Source organism: Ischnura elegans, chromosome 6 (assembly GCF_921293095.1).
Source record: "Ischnura elegans chromosome 6, ioIscEleg1.1, whole genome shotgun sequence".
Taxonomy (NCBI): Eukaryota; Metazoa; Arthropoda; class Insecta; order Odonata; family Coenagrionidae; genus Ischnura; species Ischnura elegans.
Genome location: NC_060251.1, coordinates 88948979 through 88962285, shown reverse-complemented (window position 1 = coordinate 88962285; position 13307 = coordinate 88948979). Strand labels below are relative to the sequence as shown.

The 13307-nt window shown below is 38.5% G+C and overlaps 1 protein-coding gene across 1 annotated transcript in view; it reads left to right on the top strand.

Annotated features, from left to right (window-relative positions):
• LOC124160327 (cuticle protein 6-like) overlaps window positions 1-8878 on the top strand; it is a 49937-nt gene extending 41059 nt beyond the window's left edge. The window contains exons 2-4 of the mRNA XM_046536157.1: window positions 2188-2368; window positions 5151-5283; window positions 8032-8878. Coding sequence (XP_046392113.1) covers window positions 2188-2368; window positions 5151-5283; window positions 8032-8137 — 420 coding nt within the window. The 3' untranslated portion in view covers window positions 8138-8878. The remainder of the gene's footprint in view (window positions 1-2187; window positions 2369-5150; window positions 5284-8031) is intronic.
• Window positions 8879-13307: the final 4429 nt, after the last annotated feature.

Here is a 13307-nt window from a genome sequence, read left to right as displayed (position 1 = left end):
CATTTTCCATGTTGGCTCAACATGGACACTTAATTTTATTCCAAAATTAATTTTTATACATTAAGAAAGCAAATTAATTCTCAATAGTAATAATTTTTCTATACTATACGTTTTATAATCATACAGATTGAAGAACAAGAATATATTTGCCATATTGTTTACCCTGCCCAGATAAATGCCTTTTAAAAGTAACAATACATTAGTTCACGAGTTACTCTTAAACTATACTGTCCCTAAATATTTATATCATTTAAATGCATCGATTTGAAGTCATTCTTACAAATACAATTAAAAAAGGAGTAATTTCTATCAACAGATGGTAAGCGTTTTCTTGACCGTGGGAAATATAGAGATGATCTCTGCACACTTGACACTAAAACAAGAAAAAAACGCCAGGCGCACCTTCCCTTTCTTTGCCCACACCGTGAGTTCTTAATTTCGTCCTTGGCCATAGTGCTACTTACCGGGTCGTGAAGATCTTACCTTATATTTCGAAAAGAATGTTCCGGAGTCAACTTTCACGAGCTCTTTTGAAGCGAAAAATTCGCCTCTCACAATCAGTCGCAGTCACTCCGCTCATTTTTTTCGGTCATATCCCATTCGACAGACAAATGGGTTCGCCGTTATCTCCTTACTTCTTCTTGTGGGGGCGCGCGAGTAGTATTCATCCCACTTCAGTGACCAGGTGCACCCAACCTGCGCGCGGTAGGACAACGAAAACATTTACAAGCAGACTAGCAGGCCACCCGGCGTTGCTCGGAAAAGTTAGTACCTAGAGAAGAGGGAAACATAGAGCTTTGAATTGATGATCACATAGCACGATTTTAAGGCACGCTGAGCAGCAAACGATTTCCGTATTATGCATACGGGATCAGCTTGAAACCCGTTCCACCAAAATCGTCTAATGAACTCGTACCCCACCAAAAGGTTTGCACCGAGAGGATTAATGGGTCAGCGTAGCATTTTTAGAGTGATGTTTTCGCTTTGATCGAGTGAAGAGGTATGCCTACACGGCAGGATGTCCAACAATAGAAGTTGTATGACGTGGCGTAACAAATGGTTATGAAAAAATAACGCGAAGAACGCGTTGGACGCAACTGAAAGTAGTACTACGGGTTTCCGGAGTATGAGATGCTTCAATGCAGTGGCGCAGCGAGGGGGGGCGGGGGATATCGGGGGATAAACCCCCCAGAACTCAGAGAAATTTTTAAGTTAAATCTATTTTTGTTAATTGCATCAATATTACTTATAAAATAGCGCGAGGAATTTTACTAAATACTTTTAAAAATAAAAATACCTGTCCAAAGAAGAGGTGTCAAAAAATTTTGACCCACTTGGCTTGTGTCAAGCCTAGAAAAGAGGAAAATTTACCGCCCTCTTCAGTGGGGTAGCCAGGAATTTTCTTGGGGGGGATCCAAAACCAGGGGGGAAAATTATTGAAAAACTGGGTACTAAGTAATGGATTTTAAAGTACTTTTAACACTTTTCATAACGGATAAAACTTAATTTTTCCAATATCTCTTTTGAAAATTCATGATTTTTCAGTATTTTTTAATGAAAAAAACGTGGGTCTGGAACCCCAGACCTCCCCCTCGCTACACCAGTGGCCCTCTTGTCACCCTAAGTGGACAAAGGTGCAGAAAATAGCTGTTGATTTATGGAGGACTCTTCACCTTTTTTCTGGATGCCTAGGAATTATGAAACCTCAACACACATGAGATCCATGAGGATCACTCCATCTTAAAAGTGCTAGATAAGAAATGCTGGCTTAAATTTTGCCTGGAGAAATATTGGCTGAGGAGATCCTTAATCCTTAAAAATTACCATTTATGTGTATATTACTCTCTGATTTAAAGTGATCATGTTCATGAAAAAAATACTTTGCATAGGAGGCAAGAAAATTTAATTCATTACGACAAATGGTATCCCATTGATGAATGGGGAAAAGCATGATTTGCTTTATATTTATAATTTAATTATATTATATATTACTTATCTGAATGAAAATTCAACCATAACCAGAGTTGTTGACCATAGGTAATAGAGGAAATATTGATTGTTTTGAGACTATATAACTGTGCAGTGTCCAGAGACATTTTCTGACTCTCATTATCCCTGATCACCACTATCTTTAGTCTGAAATGCAATGCATGAGAAAAATTCTAACGTAATTCTTTTTTGTAACAGATGCACTTCACATTGATCAGTCTGGTGGCATTATTCTGGATTGAAGAGTTTTCTGCAGCAGTCCAGCCACAGAGGGCGATTAACAAGTACCTATATCCAGTTCCAATTCCTGCATCATCGGAAGCTCACTTTGCTGTGAGGAATGCAAATGATGGAACATATCACTTTGGATATGATACAGGTATGTATAAGCATCTTACAAGTGCTTTCTCTAATTCTTATGAATGGCAAATTCCAGCATGCATTTCAGGAGAAAACTTGCAACAATTTAATAGCGGAAGGAAAATGTTGTCTGCAATGAAAAACATACATCAGTGATACATGGAGACTAATCTTAGGATTGTTGACTAATGATGATGATGAATGAAAAAATGCATCTCACTCATTCAATACTGTTAGTAATCTAGCCATAGGGATATGTAGCAATATTGCAGCAGTAGCTATTTTATTTTCCAAGTACATGCATAGTTGGCTATGGATGATTCATTTATAATAGCTTATCATACTCATGGATGAGAAACCTGGGCTAAATAATAATTATTAATTATTCAAATTTAGTAAGCCATATGTGTAACGAGATAGGTAGGCAGTAAGTCTGACATGACAGAAAATTGGAAAACGAGTACGATCACTGCACCCATCGCTGAGATGATTGAGGTAACTGATCCTTTTAACCATTAGACTGTGGAAACATTTTTAAATGTTTTGTATGCTGACAGCAGGAAAATTGTTTTTAAAAGTATGACTAATGCTCAGCTACCTACAGCAGTTTCCCAAAATTTGTATTGCTACCAGGGTAGAGCCCAAGTGTACTTTCCCTCACTATAGGGATCGCTAATGCGGCTTAACTCGACCCAGTCAACCTTCATGGCAGGGGATGCCTCCCAAAATTTCCTATCCTACTGCCTATTTTGTATTGTTTACTTCCAACACCAGTTAATATGCCTACGACAAGTGCCCATCCATTAGTGGGAAAGAAAGAAAGCGTAAAGGCATTCACTCCTTGCAAGGCACTCCGCCAGGCTAAAGAGCAAAACGTTTCTTGAATCTCTCCCACACAGGCTAGTAGCTAAAATCATGCTCTCCTGCAGCTTAAAGGTTAATACATTGGCTTTGTACAAATACTTCCAGCATGTCCTTTTCCACCCTTAATGGCAGAGCTAACCAATGAATGGGCTGAGTCAATTTTAACACAAAGCAATTCTAAAGGCTGTTTTACACAGTATACGGAATTGCACAGGTTAGAGCTGCATTAATTTCTAAAATGGCGTGGAATTGCGCGAATGCATGAACGAAATTAGAACATGGGCTATTTTGCCGTCTCGCATCCACGCATTCTTGCATGTGTTCTAGCAATTCACCGCTTTACACGACGCAATTTTGATTGCACCTTTGCACGTATGTCAGATTGCGCAATTCCGTGTACCGTGTAAAACGGCCTTAACACATAATGCCGGGCACAGTTGCTTGCATTCATAGTATAAAGAATTCTACCTGTTGAGGTAGGTTTGGATAGAGTAACTAGAAATAATTGCAGCAGCCATTCCTCCAATCATATGGACTTCCCTCTTCAATTCACAATAAGACCAACTCCAGGATATGATTGAAGCTTCTGGGGACTTCTTTTTGGATATTTTTAGGTAATTTTTTGTCACATTCACTGAAGTTGCCCTAACCTGCTTAAGACTTATCACGAGTATAAATCTTATCTAATTTTTGTTCTGGATCAATAAGAAAGAAGATGGAACTTTTTGGGGAGCACAATTTATAAGAAGCCTGTGAACACAAACAAATTCTTACATTTTCTTTCCCACATTCCTACATTTTCTTTCCTAACACCACTGGGGGCCTATCTAGGGTGTTCTAAAAAATATAATGCATTGCTTTCTTCATCTGATGGACTCAGATCATCTATAGGACGAATTAAACACCCTGTAGAATATTTACTAGAAAAATTGTTACTAGGAAGTTGTCATTGAAAGGACAAAAGAAAAAACAACTTAAAATCTGCCTGGTCAGGGAGGTAATTCAAATCCGAACGTATCGGGATAATTTAAACCGAGACCAGGGCCTGATGCTCAATGATAAATGGAGACCGATGGTTTGAAAATTTTTAATAGATCCCAACAGAATCGTCCCCCATAACCACGATTACATAATCGTTACACTATGAGGAATTTTTCTTACTCTACTCTCCTCTTATCTTACCTAATCTTTATTACTCTCTATCTTTCAGAGTAACACTCTATACCTACTCCTTTAGTACAAGAGAGGAAGCATCAGCACAAGTGACAAAAAATAAGTGGAAATAAACAAAAAAGAACATTGGTGATAGTTTCCGGACGACAGTTTCGGGCGCAAAAACATGAATCAACGCGGTGTAAACCCGCAAAACTATCACCAATCAACTCACCGCGGAAGCATCCGCAATAAAAAAGAACATTGTTCATGAGGCCTACTTCCTTTCATTCAGTCTATGAATCCTATTCTTCTCCTCCCTCTCCCTCATCTACCAAGAATTCTTCCCTCTTACACTGTTCAATACGCCCTACCCTCTTCAACTTAATCACATCCAAACCCTGTGTCCACTGTGTCTCATTAAGAACTTTCTATCCTCACCCAATATATCCAGCACTATATAATTTTCTGCCTCTCCATCCACTTTATCTTATCCATTCACAGTATATATTGTAATATAAGTTTTAAGTATGTACATATATAAATGACAATTGATCAAATCTACATTAATAATCTCCACACTTGTACATAGTTTCTATGGCTCTGAGAACAAAATAAATTCCACATTTCCTCATACATCACCATAAAAATTACAGTCTCAGAGTTAATTAGGTAATTAATCTATTCACCAATTTTTGGCATGAAATGGAAAAAATGACCATGGAATTTAAGTGTAATGAAATATCACTATCTTAAAATTAAGCCAATATTTTTTCTTCACTTAGGTGGAAATCAACATCAGTCTTACAGAGAAGAAAAAAGAGATGCTAAAGGAAGAGTAAAGGGAAAATATGGATATGTAGATCCCACAGGAGTCTTAAGAGTAATTGAATATGAAGCTGATGAAAATGGCTACAGGTATGTTTTCATGCAAGTTAATTTTACCGTCCATTAACAGCAAGAACTAATTGTTTGTTTCAAATCTAGACCATCACTTTACTTTTCCAATTAAATTCCATTACCCTAACAATGCCCAGAAAATTTTTTCAAGTGTCTGGAGAGTTGATTTCCAATCCAGTGGTTCAGGGTTCAAATACAGTGGTTGCACAGATTTCTAAGAACACCCTATCCCTGCTAGAGTGCTTTTTGGTACATACTACCAAGTCAATATCCCAACAATATCCCGACAGCATTGTTGGCATCTGTGCAATATCCATGTTAATCCAGTTAGCATTGAAAGTAAGGAAATAAAACTTTGTAAGGTTCACTGCTATTTAATTATGGGCACGACCCGGGTTTCGTAACTTGGTTACATCGTCAGGTGACTGATCTTGCATGCATCATACATTTATACACAAAGCACACAAGTGACAGTGAGGACATCTATCGGAAAGGAAAAGGACTGGTTGAAAGGGCGGGGGCGAGGGTTAAACACGGAATGGAATAGGGAGAGGGGGGAGGGTGAGGGGGAAAAGGGGCAGCCTTGATTTGGGACGAGGGTTTTTCATGTGAGGATAGGTATCTGACCAGCCAGGGGAGGGCGGGGTTAAAGTGGGTGAGGAGACGAGAGCTAAAGAAGGTGGAGGTGTTGGGGAAAAAAGAAAGGATTAGCGGGGTACATTGAGTTTTCTAAATCACAATAGTCTATGGAAGGTTGTTGAGTCCGGCTGTGGAAGGTGCTGGCATGGGTTAATGATTTCCCCGTAGGACATAGGTCACTGGGGGAATTTTGGTAAAAGCATTGCGTAGTATTCGTTTTTGGAAATTTTAATGACACACAGGTGGATAGGCACTTGAAAATTAAAGATTTTCACTGTAGGAGTTCATTGATGGGGATGGAAAAGAGAGGGGAGTGGAAGGGGAGCACTTGTCCGTTGGCAAGGGGGGTGTTGTTCTGGTCTGCCCATCCGGGGGGTCTGCCCATAATTAAATAGCAGTGAACCTTACAAAGTTTTATTTCCTTACTTCCAATATGGAGAGGTTTCACAAAGTAAAGCCTGAAGTTATTAGTTATACAGTTAGCATTGCATGGATACAGGGGCTGATACAGGATTTTTTCTGAGGGGGGGTTACAAGGGTCTGATAGGTCTACTCTTATTCGAGATTAAAAACAAAATACAACTATTATTGTATAAAATATAATTTTTTTATGAGAAAGTTATTAATATTAACTTAAATGATTGGGGCTCCGTAGTAAACAAAATATAACAAACGTCCTGAAGGGGATGATGATGAAGGGGATGAGGTAAATGAGGATCCCAGTCATGAATATTACAAAAGAGGATCCTCAAGGTGGCCTCTAAAAGTGTTGTCACTCACCGCAGTGGAACAGCATTGGGTTTTTGCTTCACCATGAATATCTCATGGTTCCATCAAGTCATGCCAAAATCAGTTGATTTCATTAACAGTGGAACCTCGTTAAAGCGAGTACGGGCTATAGCGACACCCCCGCTATAACGAGAGGTAGCCGATACACCGTCAATTGACCCTATAATAAGCGTGTTAAAAAATTCGTTTTTACGAGACCCTTTCGGTGTTGGCTCTCGCCATAGCGAGGGTTTCACCGCCGGAAGACTTTCATGAAGACTACTTAACCTCTGTAATTGCTAGCGATCTGTTAGAAATGAAGTTAACGGAGTGCTCAGTCTCAAATTTATGTGGTAAACTGTCGTTCGATAAATATAATGATGAGGAAACAATGCTTTGCATGATTTTTATTCAGTGCGGCGCTTATAAATTGTTTCATTAGTTAGTCGTTATTTGAGTAAGGAAATTTAGTGATGCAAAAAACCATCGCCTTTCGTCTGGATTTATGCTTACGTTTATCGGATAGATGTTTATCTGTCGCCGCACCACTCCTGTTCCTGTATATCTGTTTGCAACAGGTATATTGGCTATTATTTTCTCCACCTCCGGTACAGCGACAATTCGCTATAGCGAGTGTTTATTATTGCACCGTGGGGTGTCGTTATATCGAGGATTCACTGTAAATGGGTTTACAAAAGTTGCTGTACTCACTGTACTGTGCACTCGCATCGCTGACGGACAAAGTGATCTGATTTTCAAAAGGAAATAAGGTATAATTTAAGTCGTTAACCAAAATTTACATACATGATAACATGATTTATCAAATGAACAACTTTTCCATGCTATTCCTCGCAATAACAAACATTATAATGAAAAATATTGGAAAAAAGTGGATCGCATTGCACTCATCACCTCTCAGTGGACATTTTTGAAAACAGATTAAAATGCGACTGAAGTGGCAACAGAAATCAGCCTTCTATGGAATGGTATTGGGCCTCCTCTATCTAGTCTCCTTGCATCTATCATAAAATGCCAGTAAATTTTACTCCAATCACAAAAAGTAGAATCATAATCACAGCAAAAAAAGCTCATATGAAGGTAAAAAAATATATCAAAACATTGACTAAAAATTTTGCATTTAATTCTTGAAGACCTACAATCCAAGATGCTAATCAAAGTTAAAAAATTGAAGAAATGAGACAGAAAAAAAACTCAGAAAGAAGAATCATATCTAGAAGTTTATATAATTGAAAGTGTACTTTTCTGTATCAATTTTATAACTCGAAGCAATTTTGATTAGAGTAGTTGCATCTTTTACATAATGTCACATTCTAAGCTATTTTTCTCTCTCTCTTCTAGGTCTAACCTCATCTCACACTTTCCTGTAAGACCAAGCCTTCCATCATTCATTGGGCCAATCCCTACTCCCCTTCTGAAGCGCATACTGGCATCAGGGCTTAAGTGACCCATGAGTTCTAACAAGGAAATCAAAATACCATGACAAGGAGTGTCTTTAAAAGTGAAGTGCAACATCAAAAATAGAACACAGATAGTGAGAGTGAAATGCTCACTAATCAGCGGCCAAGTACAGAAACAAAAAACTAAAAAGTGAATGATTAAGTGCTCAAAATTGCAGGAGTTTCACCAACAGACAAATGTGTGATATATGTAGTATGTAGTTGCCAAATGACAGCCTCACGTAAAATATGTCCATGATGTGATCTCAAAAGAAGTTTTCATTTTCCTCTGAAAAGCTGAAGATGATGAAGTGGCTATTCATATTGAAAGGAAGTCAAAATTGCTGTGAGACTAATTCTTTGATGACAGCTGGATGCAAATCAGTATATTAGTATGTAATCTTACAATTAGATGCACTCCAAGCTGTCCATGTACACAGAGGAAGCCACAAGGTTTAGCAAACCATATGAAAACCATTATCCTATTTTGCCTTTTAACCCTATTGCGCCGAATGTCGCATGGAGCCAACAGGCATTTTCATTAGCAGGAGAGCTGAGGTTGGGCATAGCTGTCATGGATTTTCAACACAAACGACCAGACGTTGGCTCTAGCTGACATGAGGGAAGGAAGAGAACCACTGAGGTAGATATTGCCGAATGCATTCAGGCCTGGCCTGAGACCCAGCTTAGCGAGACCTTAGGGCCACTCCTCAGTAATTAAGCCCAACCCTCCCAATCGTCATCCTCACCACCCGAATCTGTTGCAAAGTGGTTATATTGCCATTGGTTTTTACTTTTTGCAATCATATATTTTGTTGCATACTACAGTTTTTTTATTCTTTGAAATGAATTCTTCGTTTTGTTCTGTAAGCAACTTTTAAACAAAATTTTAGGGTTAAAAATAATGGACTTGTGGACTAATAGTCTAAGTACTTTATGTTCACTAACTTTGTTGTTATTAATGCAAGAAGTCCATTTAAAATTCCATAATGCTTAAAATATGTTAGAATTTCTTATAGAAGAGTTAATTACAGTCGGATCCGGATTTAACGTCTTCGCATTTAACGTTTTTCCGCATTTAGCGTTTATTTTTTGGGGTCCCGATTCATTCCCTATTAGAACAATATAAAAATAATCCGTATTTAGTGTTTCCGCATTTTGCGTTTTTCCGCATTTATGGTCGTAAAAATTTTTCCCGCACAAGATTTTTTTGCCCGATTTAACGTTTTTTCATGACGGTTCGGGCAAATGATTATCCAAATCTTCGAATTTCTGCTCGTCAACAAGAAGAGTCCCATAGAAGTTTACCAAGAGTCGATAGAATACCGGGGAACGCTTCTTCAACTGCTTTCTTCCGCGAATGCAGCGCTGGGACCTTCAACTCGCTAGCTGGGTGATGTCTTCTCGTAATGTTTCGCTCCCTTTCTAGTCCAAACACCAGGCACTTTTTGGATCAGATCCAATCTAATGGAGCAAAGTCATCCCTTAATAACCTCAAACTACCTTATCCTTCACTTTTGGAATTTTACTTCTATGATAATTGACGACTGATGACACGAGTTTTTCTCCGAGGGCCGCTACAATGACGGTTTTCTCGTAATGTTTTCACTTGATGGCTTATTCCCCTTTCAACTCTACTCTCTACGGGCAGTCCAATTTTAGCCCAATATTTTTCCAGTCAACTACTTTCTCTTTTCAAAAGAGGAGATACAATATCATTTGCGCAGTTCACCAGATGATTCTTTCTATAGATTTCAGTTTCCACGGAGGAACAGAAAAAGAACCGAGGAAGCGTTTCCCCTGTCATGATCGTGAAAGAGAGCATTCTTTCCCTACGGAACAACATTGTTTCACGTCATAATTTAGATATCCCGGAGCCCATTTACCGACATGCGGTTGGTTGATATCGCTGTCGATTCAAAGATATTTATCTGGGGCTATTTTATGTCAAAAGGGAATGACAATCGGAGTTTTGACGAACTATCACGGTCCATGACTCTAAATAAATCGCTCATGCCGGAAAAAAATCACCGCATAATCACGGTAAAAAAAGATCGCGGATAGAGCGCGGAAAAATACGAAAATCCAGCAGGATTGCCCATGGTGGTTGACTTCGACATCATAACTCGGACGAAGTTGCCAAACTCTAGAGGCACTGACAATTTGTCAGAAGAAATCCAGTTCTGTTGAAGATTAAACCTTTTCACTTAACAGAGTTTAGCAAATCGCTATTCAAGGTCCAACCAAATTTTATTAAAGGCTGCGGTGAAACAAGGTGAGTCGGCGTCAAGGTGATTAGCGCGCCGCGTAAGCAACTTCTCCCGGCTCCATTCGACCTGCATGAGGCCGCGGATATATGACAATCTGGTGTTATCATTGAGTTGAATCACCATCGACTTGTAGGCATACTAGAAATAAGATTCTGCTTTTTTGGATGACCTCGAAATCCAAAATGTGCGCACAGGAGGCTTTTTAAAGGCTCATAAATCCCTCGTTTCGCGGAGGCTACAGAAAACTAGTTTTAAAGTATACCGGGATTTAAGTTTTAAAGGATCCGGGTTCGAATCCCGGTCAAGGCGAATGATTTTTTCTCTGTGGATCTTTCGCACGCTACAGAAAACGTTAAGTTGACAAAATTCCAATAAACCTCCCTTTTACTAGTTATTCGGTAGTTTGGAATTCGGGATTAGCGATCTTCTGTTGTCATTTTATTTCACTCATCTTTATTGTTGCAATGACGATTTTTTTAGGACATGCTTACACCTTTTCTTATTACATTAGAAATGCTATAGTCACTTACATGTCACTTTTATAGAAAAAATTTTAAAATTTCATTGAGACGACTGAAATATGAGTAAAAATGGAATCACTAACGTCCATAATAATATTCCGTGGGAATACTTTTAAGTTGATGTACATTATAATTTTCTTAAAATATTTCATTAAAGCAATTGTCACCCTCTCATTACCTACTTATTTCTACTACCCATTTTTTTAGCTGATTCCTGAAAAGTATTATCCAACCCTCACTGGGCAGAGAAAATTTAATCAATGAATTTTTTGCTGCATGCAGCACCTATTAGTTGCTTAAAATAATATATTTTATTCATAAAAAGCCATTCCATTCATTACAGACCCTAAAACCTGAAAAAAATGACAGGTCCTCATTTAGTGTTTGTCCGCATTTAGTGTTTTAAATTGTGTCCCCCCTGAAAAACCTTAAATCAGGATTCCACTGTAATGAAAATCAAATGCAATATTTTGGTGGAAAAAAATGCTGGCAATGCAATAAGTTGAGCATGGATTTGTGATAAGATTGGGTCAGAGAGTCTATAATCCAGCAGCAGGGATAATATCTGGGCACTCGTTGAGCTGGGTCCCAAATAGGAGGGACGAAAATACCAGGATAACTAAAAAAAAGAGCTCCACACATAGAGGTTTCAAATATTCTTATAACTCTAGTGGCAGAGAAAACGTTTTCCGATTATAGGCAGCGGCAGGAAAGCTGGCGAGCATTCTCTCCAGAGGTAAGGCCAGTGTGATGCTAATTAGTGTCATGTTTTCAAGTTTAAGCGCCAAATTTTCTTGAAATTTGTACAATAGCCAATCAGTCCAGTTCAACAATGATTATTTCCAAAAGTGTTGTACAGGATGTAGAAATATGGTGCGCGTATGTACAGCAGTGACACTTGAAGAGGGGGCAACCATTCCCCCTTATAATTTCTGAAAAAATTTAAAAGATGTTATATTCAACCTGGCTCTCCAGGGTAGTTTAATTTCTCTAGTATAGCAAACAATACCTACACACTTATAGATAAGTGATGAATACCTAAAAGCCACTTGTTCACACATATCAGACCTTAGACACAATATCCCTGCAAGGTACTGCATACCACCATGGAGATGAGGTAAGTAATGAATCCCACCCTTCCACAAAATAATAACTTTAACACGTTGACCACAAAGGTGTTTTGGTACATATTTCCTATGATGCTATTGGTATTTTTTCATCGGTTATGTATTATTGATTCATGTCTCCAATAGATATCATTATGATGAATCTAAAATAAATTTCACTCCATTTTGAGGTAATTCGGCCATAACGACCATTTTAGTCATAGTCCATGCCAAAACAATCTCTTCTGGTAACCCTTGGCATAAGAATTAACCTGGCATTCAGTTGCTTTGTGGCCATTCACTATTACCAGCCTGGTGACGCAGGAAGTTTCAATTTTGGTCATTAGAAATGGCATGGCAATCAATGCGTTAATCCACCCTTGATGCAGAGATATTTTGCAGCCTCCACAACAGTTATGAAAAGAATCATGGTGGAACTGAATTGAATTCATTGTTGCAGTTCACAGAACTTTGATGCCTCTGTGAATTAGTCAATAAAATCTCAGATTTCCGATAGTAATATTCCAGCTGTGGCTGATACTATGAGCACAGCCCAGAAAAACATGAATCAAATGTAAGATCTGATGTTCTGATTTTGATGACATTAATAATTTAAAGGGACAAAAGCAATTTTATAAGAGTTGTGATGATATTCCAAGTGTTCCTGGTATTTTTTCAACAGGTATGTACAAGGAAATGGAACAGTTTCAGAGGGAAGAAGAGGTAGACGCGCATGTATGCCAAAGTTAAGTTGCTATGTTAAGGTGGCAAAAGAGGATAAGCCATGTCTAAAATTAAGGTTAAAGATGGGAGGATGCTAACTGAGCGAGAAGAGGTACAGATCTGTACGACAAAAGAAACAGACCGGAGAGCTTGACTTTAGAGAAGGAAAGTGAAGTGCAGGAAGATAATCTTGGGATCTTAGAGAAGGCCAACAAGAAAATCAAATATCAGAATTTACTCTGAGAGACAGTAAAAGTGTAACAGTTATAGGGGGAGATTTTAATCTTCCATCTATAAAGTGTGGACAATATCCAATGCATTTGACAGCGTGAATGGGGTAAAGTTAATGAATATACTGAGGAGAATAGGTGTAGATTGGAGGGATAGGCAACTGATTCATAATCTGTAAATGGCCCAGAATGCGCAAGTGAGGGTAGCGGAGAATCTGGATGGGCAAGTATTGGCCAGGTAGTGAGAAGAGGCTGTTATTTATCGCCGCTTCTTCTTAACGTATATGCTGAGGAGATGGTAGGAGAAGCGTGAGGTGAGTTGGAAGCT